Here is a 14,879-nt window from a genome sequence, read left to right as displayed (position 1 = left end):
ACCAACAAAGCACTAGTGTAGCGCATCATAGTGTCACTGCATGAGGGGAACACTTCAGAGCAATCAGACATCCCCCCATTTAGCACAGAAGCAGCCTAGCAGTTATTACATGGGCCTTAGAACAAAACAATCGTATCCTCCTATGGATTTCTACACAATGCCTTATATCACTCTTTTGTCTATTACTACTATGCATGTCTTTCCTGTAATACTTCTAGTTCTCTTAAGTCCCAAGATCATGAATCCCCACTCCTCATAGTACTACCTTAGGTATAGGAAGAGAGAAGACATAGAAGAAAAAGGGGAGAGGTGATGCAAAAGGCTCAGTAAGCAGGAACACCAGATTTTTCTTCCTGTGTGAACAAGGGCATGTCAACAGTCAGTGCAACCTACCCAGACAGCTTAAGAAACTACGTGCTCTTACACACTGGAAAGAAAGGAACTTTCCCTCAATGACAAGAAGAAAGGAAAAAAAGTTTCTCCACTACACAGAGGTTCTCCACTATTCACAAAACTTAATTTTGGATTATCCGCACTCCTAATAATTTGAGCTAAATTAATCATTTTGGCTTGAGTCACTCTTAAAGTTCTTCTTAGTCACAGACCAGGAAAAGGAAGCCATTAGGTAAATCAAAGCTGTGGCCCAAACAGTTAAAATATATTGAAATGTAACTAAAGCAAACATTTAAGATTAGGTCAGGAAAATACTTGGTTAATCTTATTAGTCTGTACTCAGAAAAATAAAGTATGGTATCTGCTAGTACAAGCATAAAAAGTCTGGAAAGCTCTGTGATGAAAATAAATGTGTGCTGCATGAGAGAAAACATATGTCTAACCCTAATGTGAGAATGTTTTAAGTATTCCCAAATACTAAGAAATATATTGAAAGGTAAACCACCAGTCTATACACAATTACTAGTCATGTCCAAAGGGTCATGGGAACACTACTCATTCCCTAAACTGGTCCTAAAATCCCTTGGTACCTTCATGTACATTTCATAGGTGACATGACACATCACACATTAAAACAAGCAAGTAGGAGAGCAAAACTTTAGGGATTAGAACACAATGATTAATAAAAAAGTTCTACTTTTAAATGAAAGAAAGATGCTAAATATTTCATCAGTAAATGAAAGCTTCTCTTGTCTGAAAACTATCCACCAGGAAAATTTGAGAAAACATACAATAAGATTAGGAAGTTAAACAAACTGAAATAAAAGGGTCTTGTGATAGTCACAAAATGTGCAGTCTGTCAGTAGGTTGCCTGTACATAAGGAAATGACTAATTACTTTACAGCTGTAATTGGCAATTTGATATATTTAAACCTTTGCATACAAGAACAAAGTGTCCTTACTACTATGGTGAAGAATAGCTGTAAAGGCTAAGTTTAAGTACAAACTGAATTTTCTCTTTTTCTGCAATTAAGAGAAGACTTTGTTACCCAGGTAAAAGGAAAAGCTTCAGTTCAGTGCCATATCTCCCAGCCTTTTACTTTAGCAAAACTATACACTTAACACAAGTAATAAAGCATTAAACAAAGGAAAGGGAATAAAAAATAAACAAATTAAAAAAAAAAAAAAAACATCAAATTGACATCCCTCAATTCAAAATGTCAAAAACTAAGTCATCTTAAAACAAAATTATTATGAGTATGAGCTGCATAAAAACAACTCAACCATCATTTACCGTGTTTCTGATTGGAATTTTCTTCGGTTCTGGTGGCACATCCTGAGGAACAAATTTCACTGGTTCCTTAATCTGCCTCCTTGATCTTTTGGTCCCATCTGGTAAGGTTTCCATGGCAATATCAGCCTCCATGTCACTGCTACCTGCCTGGTCACACTCTGAGCACTGCCTGAAAAGTAAAAGGTTTTCTATTTAAAACTGCAGTCACAAAAGCAGAAAAAGAAACATATTGAAGTGTTTTGGTTTAAAACAAATTCAAAAGTCAAGAATCCAAATGGACACCTAAAGACATCACTCAAACATATTCATTACTGTAACTGCTGCTGCAATTTAATCTTGACCATGACACACTCCTGAATTCATTCTGATGAGAGCACTCTCTAGTGGTAGGGATTTAGAAGACACGTCTGTTACAACAATTGGTTTTACTATGTATTTTCTAAGGGAGTGAGGTTTAAATCTGAAAAAAATAATTAAGAGACAACTAAAGATGCAGAAGCCGGAGACACTTACTGAACTTTGAAAAATGAGTTGAAGAAAAGGCCTGAGTTTCTGAAAAAGTACAAAATCACAATCAGAACTTCAAAACTGAACACATACTAAAAACAAGCTCCATGACAGAATTAACAAGATGGGAATTCATCAGGTTTTGTTCTTATTTGCAGAAAAAAAAAAAATTCATCTTATGAAAAGTCATAAATGTGGATGTTAAATAAAAAGGCAGATGTTAACTAAAAAATGTTAATGAAAACTTAAAAATTATACCCACTGAGAAGTGCCGATTTTTTAATTCCTTCTCACATTACACTTCCAATTCAAAAGACTATGAAATCAACATTATGTTCTGCTATTAACTGCATTAACAGGGATACACATATTAAAGTAACACTCTACGAACTCCACCAACTTTCTATGTTCTCTAATTCTTTCAAAGTAATCCAAGCAGTATAATCTCAGATCTGTCCTGACTGTACCAGAAGACAACGGCAGTCATTATGATCCCCGAGACAGAGAGCAGTGGCTACCACTTCAAAATAGAGGATGCTGGACCAATCTAATCTTGGATTGGGCAATTTACCAGTGTCACCGTGGTTAAGTCAACACCTTTCTCCTTCAATTTTTCCATATGTAAAATTAAGGTAATTGTGGCCACATTATAAATGTCATAAAGATTAATCACTTCTTATCTCTAAACCACTTGAGATCACAGGACATAGGACACATACCAGTGCTAGTAGTATTTGCTGGTCTAAAAAAAGTACTACAGGGTAGATTGCACAAAAGATAACAGTGTCTCCCCTGTTATCTCAGGGACATGTAAGTATGGACACTTTATCAGTAGCCAAAACACAAGGAAGTCAGTTCATGCAGTTTTTATACTCTGCAAACAGTTTTTGGCCAGCATACGAGTGCGTAATACTCTATTCTTCCTCCTCTTTACAAACCTCAGTTTGCTGTGCCTACAGTACCTGTTAACATTTCTAGGCTTCTTCAGGACACCAGCATGGAAAATCAATAGAAAAATACAAGATATAATCACTGTCACAAAATGCTACTTTTTATAGCTATATTTTTACATAAATTTGTGTGCATCTGCACACACAAAGTAACTTCATGTGCATATATACACAAAAAGCACTTGAGTAAATGAACAAAAGCACACCAAACTACTATTATTGTAAGATTTTATGGGGAAAGACTCTCCAATGATGTAGCAGGAGAGAGAAGCTTTACATTAAATCATTCCTGTTCTTTAGCTCCATGCTATTAAAAGGGAAATATATTGTTTTTCTGCTACCTAAGTTCAGACAGTTGTACAGAAAATAACTATGTAGATATGTAAAGTACTTGAGTTTCATTAAGACCCTCTTTAAATATAAATAAATAACTTTGATGTTAGCGAAGAAGACAAGAAACATCTCTGCCAACAGATGAGGTACTGCATGCAAGCTCCTGAAATTCCATTGTTATGACCGAGTTTGCTCTGAAACAGGTGGCGCGAGTGTCACAGCAATCAAAATTAGGAAAAAAGCTAGAGCTACAACAAGAAAGTTGCAAAATCATAGTATGGGGGAGGGGAGGGACAGGTTATGAATCACAGAACAAAACTTCACATATAGACTGAAGGCAAGGGAAAAAAAGCAAAGTTATAAACATGAACTTACAAGCAACCTCTTGATTTACTGGAATAGCCTCTACTATTATAGGCAACCACATCTTATCAACCCTATTATAAAGCAGTCAAGCTTCAACTATAAAGTGGTTTGGTTGTTAGCTCCCATAGGGCGCACAGAAAAGCTATTACAGACACACACACCTCTGACTTGGAAACAATCTCCTAACTTTCAGCTCCTATTATGGTTTATTTCAACATGGTTCTTGATTTTAAAGAACTCTTTTCCCACTCTGCTGTTTAATCCTAATATACTCATAGAAAGCAGCCATATAACTCCCCTTCCTTTTGGCTATGCTAAAGTCATGCTCATTTAATTTCACCTCTTCAACGACAATCAGTGAATAGAGAACCTATGACAACAGGCAGGTCACCTTTCCAACTATTCCAACAGTCTTTGACTGCCTCTAAATTGCCATGCAGCACAAGCAAATTAACAGGTGAAATGGTGCCAAACATTCAACTTCTGTACAAAGGTTTTGTTTTGCTTTTAGTCTGGATTTGCCTAAAATTTAGAGAAAACCAGCTGTAGGCAATGATATGCCTCCTGCTAAAATGTGCCTGTTACTAAAAATCACTGGAAATACTTGATCCATCAAGAAATCTTGGTGATTATTTGAAACCTTTTAATCATACAGAAAGTCTTTGATAAAGCACCAACTACCTACAGAAGAAAAGCAGTTGCACCGTTTTGTTGTGTTTTCAATCTGACTTGGAACAAGAATCAATGGTACCAGATACCTTCCTATCTCACAAAACAAAAGGATGTTTTCAACTTACTAGGAAATGACAAGAACAGCAAGGGACAAGGAACACACATTATTAATTTTGAGAAATTATTAATAGGCCAGGCTAACACTGAAACTGTTTTTGTGTAACTGCACAATGCAAATGTTTCTGTGCTGGCTGGTGGTGAATAGATTTTTGAGCGTGGGCAGCTTCAAAAATGTGTGAACCTATAATGGGGCTTTAGAAAGCACTCAAGGACCAAGTTGTTCTTTCTGTTTATGAAGTTCTAGAAACCAACTGAATGACACCTTTAACCTGGAAATTTACAGTGCGAAAATGTGAACATCTACAACCCTGAGAAAAAAAGGATGGAGGGATAGTTTGGAGACGGGGTGCTTCTTGGTAAAGTGGCAACAAAAAAAACAAGGTTTCTGTAGAGAGAAAACCCTGTTACTTCCCAAAAAAAATTAGTTAAAACAATAACATTATGATGCTTCCTTACACTGCACCTTTACACATCAAAAAAAATCTAAATGCACTTTAACTGATGGGCCTGGCACATAGACATTTGTGAAATGATGATGAGAAAAGCTGAGGAAACGCTGAACACCATTCCTTTATAAATGAAAGGTCACCAAGTTGAAGATCTCACAAACAGTGCTCAAAGCCAACAACATACTGGTAAACTTCATGCAAATCTGTCTTCATTTTTGGAATTTTAATAACAAAGCAAACAACATCTTTGCTATATGAGAAAGCCAGATAAAAACATATGAAACATATGATCATATGATGGTTGAGTCTGAGATCCTCAGGACAGTGAGAAGAGCATGCAGCAAGCTCAATGCCCTGGACTTCAAGAAAGCAGAATTTGGCCTCTTCAGGAACCTGCTTAGTAAGGTTCCATGGGATAAGGCCCTAGAGGGCAGGGGGGCCCAAGACTGCTGGTCGATATTCAAGGATCACCTGCTACGTGCTCAAGAGTGTTGCATCCCGACTGGAAGAAAGTGCAGCAGGAGGGCCAGGAGACCTCCATGGATGGACAAGGAGCTGCTGAGGAAACTTAGAGGGAAAAAAAGCAGCTTATAAAAGGTGGAAGCGAGGACAGGCGGCCTGGGAAGAATATAGGAGCATTGCCCAGGAAGCTAGGGACCATGTTAGGAAAGCTAAGGCCCAGCTAGAATTAAATCTGACAGGGGATGTGAAAGATAACAGGAAAGGATTCTATAGATACGTAGCAAATAAAAGACAGACTAGGGACAATGTGGGCCCTCCCTGAAAGCTGCCAGGAGAACTGGCTACCATGGATTTGGAGAAGGCTGAGGTTCTTAATGACTTCTTTGCCTCAGTCTTCACTAGCAAGTGCTCTGACCACACCACCCAAGTCTTGGAAAGCAGATGCAGGGACTGTGAGAATGAAGACCTTAGGTCCACTGTAGGAGAGGATCAGGTTCGAGACCATCTTAAGAACCTGAACGTGCACAAGTCCATGGGACCTGATGAAATCCATCTACGGGTCCTGAAGGAGCTGGCGAATGAAGTTGCTAAACCACTGTCCATCATATTTGAAAAATCACGGCAATCAGGTGAAGTTCCTGATGACTGGAAGAAGGGTAATATAACCCCCATTTTCAAGAAGGGGAAAATGGAAGACCTGGGGAACTACAGACCAGTCAGTCTCACCTCTGTGCCTGGCAAAATCTTGGAGCGGTTTCTCCTGGAAAGCATGCTAAGGCACATGAAAAATAACGAGGTGGTTGGTGACAGCCAACATGGCTTCACTAAGGGGAAATCCTGCCTGACCAATTTGGTGGCCTTCTATGATGGAGCCACGGAACTGATGGACAGCGGCAGAGCGTCATCTACCTGGACTTGTGCAAAGCGTTCGACACTGTCCCACACGACATCGTTGTCTCTAAATTGGAGAGACATCAATTTGATAGATGGACCACTCAGTGGATAAAGAACTGGCTGGATGGCTGCGTGCAAAGAGTTGTGGTAAATGGCTCAGTCCAGTTGGAAACCTGTAATGAGTGGTGTCCCTCAGGGATCGGTGTTGCGACCGGTCCTGCTCAACATCTTTGTCAGCGACATGGACAGTGGGATTGAGTGCGCCCTCAGCAAGTTTGCCGACGACACCAAGCTGTGTGGTTCGGTTGATACGCTGGAGGGAAGGGATGCCATCCAGAGGGACCACGACACACTTGTGACATGGGCCGATGCCTACCTTATGAAGTTCAACCAAGTCAAGTGCAAGGTCCTACACCTGGGTCAGGGCAATCCCAGGCACTGCTACAGGCTGGGCAGAGAAGAGATTCAGAGCAGCCCTGCAGAAAAGGACTTGAGGGTGTTGGTTGAGAAGAAGCTTAACACAAGCCAGCAGTGTGCACTTGCAGCCCAGAAAGCCAACCGTATGCTGGGCAGCATCAAAAGAAGCGTGACCAGCAGGTCAAAGGAGGTGATCCTGCCCCTCTACTCTGTTCTCGTGAGACCTCACTTGGAGTACTGCGTACAGTTCTGGTGTCCTCAACATAAAAAGGACATGGAGCTGTTGGAGCAAGTCCAGAGGAGGGCCACGAGGATGATAAGAGGGCTGGAGCACCTCCCGTATGAAGACAGGCTGAGAGAGTTGGGGCTGCTCAGCCTGGAGAAGAGAAGGCTGCGTGGAGACCCCATAGCAGCCTTCCAGTATCTGAAGGGGGTCTATAAGGGTGCTGGGGAGGGACTCTTTCTTAGGGACTGTAGTGGTAGGACAAGGGGTAATGGCTTCAAACTTAAACAGGGGAAGTTTAGATTAGATATAAGGAGGAAGTTCTTTACAGTGAGGGTGGTGAAGCACTGGAATGGGTTGCCCAGGGAGGTTGTGGATGCTCCATCTTTAGAGGCGTTCAAGGCCAGGCTGGACAGAGCCTTGGGCCACATGGTTTAGCGCGAGGTGTCCCTGCCCATGGCAGGGGGGTTGGAACTAGATGATCTTAAGGTCCTTTCCAACCCTTACTGTTCTATGATTCTACGATTCTACAAAAATATTTTACTGAAAGGTAACACCACAAAAATTAGGAAAAACGGAGGTTTTACTCCAATATCACCTTATAGATGAATTAGACTGCCTTAGCTGTGTTATGCTGCATAGTTTCAGAGTAGCGTGTGTGATGAAAATACAAAGGACCCAGTCTGAACAAGACAGTCGTTCTTATAATCACAACTGGGCATTAGGCCGGAACAGGATTTAGAAGAAACCGGCACCCTGTGCACAGTGCTTACTGTGAAAGCAGCCAATTTAAGTCTCCTGTGCTGAGTGAACAGCACTACAGTGCTTCCACAAAACAGTTCTGCCCTCAGTGTTTAAAAAGGAAAACTGTATTAGAGTTTGAGCTGGTTTTAATTAGGAGGCAACAGATCTCAGACATCCTTTCTGATAAATCACTTCTTGAACTGTTTAGAAAGAAATAAACCATTCTGAACTTCAGAAACATGGATTATAGTTTTAAGATGACCCCTATGCTCTGGAATTTGAATAAATCACACATGTTGAATGACGTACTGGAAGTGGAAAAAGAGACGATTGCTTTTACTCTGGAGGTAAAAGACAAAGTATATGAACCAAAAATAGTTCATCTAAGAGCTTCAAAGAGCATTTTTCAGACAGTCAAGGTTCTGAAAATTTGCTGTTTGCAACAACCCAATTAGGACAAGTGACGAATACATAAAAAGTAATGTTATACACAACATTATATGGCACTCAAAAAAATTAATAACTTTATGTCATTATTCAATTAATTAGATGCAAAAACAATCAAGATGTGCTGGATCAGTACTGAATAAATGGGGTCAGGATTATGAATGAATGTCCAGATACTGAATAAGTGTTCATGGGAGTACTGGTCAGGAACTCCACGGATCACACTGTACTGTGGCCAATACTCCCTACCGCAAAGTCACCACTAAAATAACCTAGCCTTCAAGAACAAAATTAAAATCCACCTAAAAGCCTAATACGATCACTAATCCCTGTTTGGTTCATCTCTGTCCTCAGCATTTTTTATACTACTGGCAATCATCACTATTTTTCACCAATCTCATTTCAATAGAAAGAGCCAGCCTTTGTTGGTAGCTCCAAGTATCTTCTTACTGAAAATGTTGATATTTTATAATCAGATTTTGATTCATTGTATTGTCTGTCAACCCTTGTGCATTGTTTTTGCATCAGCTCAGATCATTCTCTACCAAGAAAGTACACAGTTCCCAGTCCATCCAGAATGGGCAGGAGTGTAAGAGTACACAGCTGTTGGAGAGAATAACAAGACTTAATTTTACGACAACGTGAATCAAAAGAATATTCCAGTGTTTAATCAACAGGTTTTCTAAGAAACTGAAAATTTCAAAATTTTTAAATCAAAGTATGCCACAGCATTTTATTCTACGATTAGAGCTGCTGGTCTACTTTGAAGGCACCACATCAAAACAGACAGAAATTAATGCTTTCATGTTTTCTTATGTAAAACAGTTGTTATGCTCTTCCTCTCAAAATACATCCATTTGAAATGAGGACAGGCTTTGAACTTAATATGTTACAAACAATTTCTTTCTAAAATATTCAAGATGTATAAATGTTACCTTGGAGAAAACTGTCAGGGCCCTGAACAGGGGAAATTCTTAGTGTTAAATGCTTGAAACCCATTTCTAATAAGCTGTGAAACACTGGTGCTCACTAGGTCTAAACTCTTACTATGATTTCACGAAGACTAAAATCATTACCTCCCTTGCATGTTTAGAAACACTCAGATAACTAATTATAATTTGTGCTTTAACAAATCAGGTTTTAACTAAAAAAAAAAAAAAAAAAAAAAATCTCTTTTTCTCCCCCCACCCCCCCCCTTACCATTACATGAAATAGTGGATTTAGTTAAACGATTTCCAAATCCTTTTATGTAAATCTGTAAATTACATTTCTATTAAATGCTGAGCATGAAATGGACGAAAAGAGTAACTAACCAGTAAGGTTATGTGGCATCACACATATAAGCTGAATCATTTGGCATGCTAGAACACAGTATAAAATACGAAGCATATGAAATAAACTCATGCTAAACTACCTAATGTTTAAATAAATATGTATTGATCTAGTATATGACTCTAACCATCAAAATTTTTACAAAGGCTCAAGTTACCAATTGTGAGTAAATGATTAGCAGTGATAATGAAATAGAAAGTAAAAATTAACAAACATTGCTTGTTAACTGCTTACTGCACACTATTTTAAAAGAGGACTAAAGTCAACACTTTTAACCACTGTATTCAAAGTCTTTCAACCTGCCTAACATTTCCAGGAATTTCCCACGATACCCATTTTCATACTTCTCTTTTTGCATAAGTTCTCATTATATCCAAATATCTGAAAAGTACATAAGCCCCATATGTAAAAAAAAAAAAAAAAAAAAAAAGAGAAAAGGAGGAAAAAAAAAAACCACCCCACACTTTTCTTCATAGCTTAATCAAAGGATTAAAATTGTATTCAAAACAGCAGGGGGGGGAAACCTGCTGAAATCAAACTCAGATTAAGGGTCCATTCTATATGCTCTCTACTGATCCTGAAAAGAATGCATAAGGGCATGTTCAATGATGAAAAGAATGCAATCAATACAGCTCAATTTGTCTGCTATAATCTCACATTTCAGAATATGCTTTAGCTAATTAAAAGTCAAAGCTAAGTTTGTGATCTGAGGTATAACTGAAGCATGAAATTCATACCAAAGATAAGTTATAGCTTTGAAATGAAAGCGTTTTACTACTTAACCTGACCTATTCTGGCTTTAACACCTACTGAGAATTGTAGTCTTACATCTTTTGGACTGATGGCTTTTTGTGAGCCTTTTCAACTTGGTTAAAAGGCCAAAAAAAAAAAAAAAAAAAAAAAAAAATTACAGAACCTCCTGGAAAATGAAGAAGCTCCTAAAAAAGAAGTTTAAAAAAATGTCTCCATGTAACATGAAATTTAACTAAAGAGCTCAGAATGCTCTTTAAATAATGAAAAGTCCAAAATCACAGACTGCATTAAGTCATTAAAGGAAAATTAAGTTCAGAAAAATATTAGTGATGGTGATCTCTGTTGAGATTTCCTTTAAAATTTTTTTTAAAATTTACTGGGGTAAATCCAGGTTTTGTCATGTTAAGATATTAAAAAAAAGAGAGACCTCCTATTTCATGTACCCACCATCTTGCTCTGCTCACAATCATCAAAACTACACAGAAAGATGACTTACGTAAATGTTTTATGGAAGTTTAAAATTAAAAAAAAAAAAAAAATTTTTTAAACAAAAAACTTATGAAGGAAAATAGAAAAGAAGTTTTCCTGATGAAAACATTTTACTGCATTTTAGAAGGAATTCTTATACCATTCTGATTTGGTACGTTAATGTTCAGACAAGGTGATGGTAATTCCCAGAGAAGCTGTACACAAACTTCTTGCGAGACAAAAACTGCTTCTAAGTAACTGCTTTCAGAGCAGTCTAGAAACATAAAGAAAGCTAACACAATACAGCAGCACACTAGTTTTATGACAGTTTGGAAACCAGCACCTTTACCATGTTATCAGTTCTCCATTTACCACTTAGCTTTTGTTGTGCTCCAGTGGCACAAAATAAAATTTTTAATTCATGGAAATGTAACTGCAGCAAGGACAGTTCTACATATGTTTCTGGCATTGCAGATTTGAGTCATAAGACAGAAGTAAACCTGACTGATTCCCCATATTACAATAAACTGATCTACTACTTACAAGTGATATTTTTAAGTATTTACAGGTATTATCTTAAAGACCTGTATATAGAGACTTGGATATCTGCATCCTAAAATAAACAGAAGACCAAGTCTTTCATTTCCTGAAAGCAGCCTACAGTTTCCTACCATTAGTATATACCAGCATTAATAATCACAAATGAACTCAAAACCTAAGAAAATTAAAGCTGAATTCTATTTCTCCACAGTGGCTAATAATGAGAAAATCTTTAGAATTATTTTATTTTTTTACCTTGAAATATCATTGCTAATAACCTGAAAATAAAATAACTCAGTTCAAACTGCATTACAGCAATGTCTAAAACACTGAGAATTCGCAAATCTATTCACATTTATGTCCTACTCTAAGTACAGAGATAACAGAACCACCATCAACTGCATTCTTACCAATAGCTGTTCTTGGTCTTCCTTGGCATCCTTGTAAGAGGTGGATCCAGGCAACCAAGATGATAATGGAGTTTACAAGTATCACACAGTAGCAGTAGGTGTTGATCATGATTCTTCTTGCAAATTCCACAACTTTGAATGTAGGTAGCAGAAAAGCATTTTAATTACATTTGATATCATAAAGAAATGATACAACCCAGCACATTCCCCATTTTCAATACAAACATGGCAACTTCAATTTTAATGCATCAATTAAGTGCATAATTACTTTTTAAGAAGCTTCTACTGGTGTACAGTAAAGCATACAATCACCTAATATAGTTAACTTATCAATAAAATGGCTTTCAATCTGATTTTTTGAGACTTCTAACCAGCAAAGTAATCACATGATACTTCAACAAAATGTACCAAATGGCAAATGGAAAAAATGCTACCTGTGCCATCCAAATGCTTTAATGGAAAATTATCCTGCTGTTACCAGTCTTAACAATCATATGCTTATTTTAATAATGCAAGCACCCTGAAATAGGTCTGTGCTGCTATTATGCTGGGCAATGTATCAACTCATACAAAATTACATTTCCTTTTTATTATCATTATTATTATTTTACTGGAATTGAAATTTTAGTTATTTCAAAAAGATCAGGTGTTCATTGATTCCATTTTAAAACGGGAGGAACTAAATGACTGGATTTGAACAAAACAGAACTAGTAAAGCATGACTCCTATTACTTGTTTATGTATGCATCTAAATTGCCAAATCCTCAGCCTACTGCCATGTTCTCAGGATTTTCACCTCTCACAGCACCCGAACTAATTTTTCCTCTTGTAACTCATTTTCTTCATTTAGCCTGGTAGCCCGGCAAGATATTGCCCACTGTATCTGTGGGTGATGGCCTGACTGCTGCCCTCTGGATAAGTAAAAGACCATGCCACTTCTCAACTGGTGGCAAGAGAAAAAGATCCAAGATGACATGTACTCTTTGCACAGTCTTGCTCTGTATCCTAGTATATGTTCCACTGTTAGGCTTACTTAAAACCCAGTCAGTAGCTTCACAACTTATAAGAGAGAGGAAAAGGGGGAACAATGACAGAATAAGCGAATACATTTTATTTTCTTGGGAAATAACAGAAATACAAGTAGGGAAATTTAAACTACAAAATATCCCAAAGTATTTGACAACCCATGAGTAAAAAGTAAAATTTCTTATATGACAAGTGTTTTATGCATTCAGCCACTGTGACTAAATCTCAGCAGCACTGTCTGCAAAATCTACACAGATGATTGCATTCAAAAGACTAGATGACCAATTAAAAGTTTTCACATCAACAGAGACAAAGGACCCTTTATTTCAGCAGTAGAGTTACCTTTGTCCTTAAAGCACTGCTGTCATATTAGCAAAAACCCTCCAGACCTTACTGATGTGTGCTAAGGTGAAGAACTGACTACTATTCAACTTAGCCTTCAGAAGTAAGTAGAACATAGACCACTGATGCATTCTGTTAATCTAAACTGAAGCAAACAATTTTCTCAGCACTTTTGTGAAACTATGACTTACTAGATATTGTATCTATTCTGTCAAGACTCCATTACTTGCCTATAAAGTACAGCTGGAAGCGTAGATGTCTTTTGCGTTCCTCCTTCCTTTTTACTTGGTTTCCTTTCCTTAGGAGCACGTAAAATTGCTGGTATGTTCAGTTTCTGTTGGATTTGAACAAATGCAGTACACATGAGTCTTGAGACTTTTAAAAGAATACCATCTCAGTGCATGAAGAACAAGAATCAAATTATGAGTAGGAAATTGCTTAGCTAGCTATTTTACAGACAACAGGAACTACAGATGTTTACCGCAGTATGATTTTGAAATATAAAGTAATATACTTATTTTCTTAATTCAATAAATAAAACCCACATTGAAATACTAGCTTTTAAATTTTTAATTCAAGCTTCAAATAGATGGATGGACAAGGATGCATTTTCCTGGGCAGCTGAAACAAGCAAAGGCAAATTCACAAAATGACAGAAGAATACTGAGGCAGTTTATTTTCCCCAACATCCTTGCTACCCTTGTGCTCGATAGGTTAATTAGAAAAATTATCTTATTGGACCAATCCCTCCACAAAGCAGACGAGATTCTCTTTGGGTTTCTACTAATCTGCAGTATACCAGCTTCTCAGACAGCAACCATCTATCAAAGTCATTTCTCAGCAGCCCCATGGGTCTGCATCTGTTCAACCAACTGGAAAAAAAAAGTCTTGCAAGCTGTGTAAATGAATTCTACTCAACTTCTCTTTATTTTTATTTTTTTTTAATTTAGTAACATTTGCAGCAGGACATATTTCTGAATACTCAAAGCCATTTTAAAAAGGAGGGAAAAAAATAATCTTGATTCAAGAGATATGTTATGAGAGAATCCTTCCTTACAAGTGGAAAAGCTAAGAGGGCAAACAGAACTAGAAAAAGCTAGCATACCGTAAGAACTATGCCTGCATAAAGAAAGGGTAAGCTTCATTTTCTCAAGAGCAGCACAAATTTGGCAGTACCAAAGAGCACAACAAAACTGTGACTTAATTGTATATCTGCATTTTCACAATGCAAAGTTTAACCTTCCTTAAAATCATAATTGGAAATAATTTTAATCTCTCTCTGATATCTAAAATGTCTATTTAATACTTTTGATATAAAACATATCACAATACCGCAAGAATCTACACTTTTCTTTTTTCCCCCATATCAATGAGAACAAAGATAACTGCTGGCAAGAGGAAGTAATCCACATCATCTCCTGGATATTTATATTCATCATAAAAATATTCTGCTCTGTTCATTTAAAAACCACCACACACATACTACAGTTTTAAAAACTTATACCTTACAGAAAACATAAAAAGTTATTACATTATTTGAAGCCTACAGTAACTAAAGACAATGTGGAGACAAAAATGGTAGGATTAACTCATGCTTCACACTAAGGTTCATCACAAATGACAGGTCAATCAGTTATACCAAATGAAAGAATTTTGCAAACAAGATTGCTTTTACAACAACAAAATTAAGCTACAGGTCCCCAGTAGGTGGTGTGTAGAAGTCCAGATATTTCAATC

General features: G+C 37.3%; 1 protein-coding gene across 9 annotated transcripts in view; it reads right to left on the bottom strand.

The window, feature by feature from the left end:
• PHF14 (PHD finger protein 14) overlaps window positions 1-14,879 on the bottom strand; it is a 163,028-nt gene that overhangs the window by 105,159 nt on the left and 42,990 nt on the right. For all 9 annotated transcript variants that reach the window (XR_003994643.1, XM_030508431.1, XM_030508399.1 and 6 more), the window contains exons 12-14: window positions 13,373-13,476; window positions 11,775-11,906; window positions 1,688-1,856 (exon numbers count right to left, since the gene is read on the bottom strand). Coding sequence is in view for 8 of the 9 variants with exons in the window: in XM_030508431.1 (XP_030364291.1) it covers window positions 1,688-1,856; window positions 11,775-11,906; window positions 13,373-13,476 (405 nt within the window). In the remaining variant the exon portion in view is untranslated. The remainder of the gene's footprint in view (window positions 1-1,687; window positions 1,857-11,774; window positions 11,907-13,372; window positions 13,477-14,879) is intronic.

This window comes from Strigops habroptila, chromosome 1, assembly GCF_004027225.2.
Source record: "Strigops habroptila isolate Jane chromosome 1, bStrHab1.2.pri, whole genome shotgun sequence".
Classification (NCBI taxonomy): Eukaryota; Metazoa; Chordata; class Aves; order Psittaciformes; family Psittacidae; genus Strigops; species Strigops habroptila.
The sequence above is the reverse complement of the archived record's forward strand: the minus strand, read 5'-3'. Positions and strand labels throughout refer to the sequence as shown.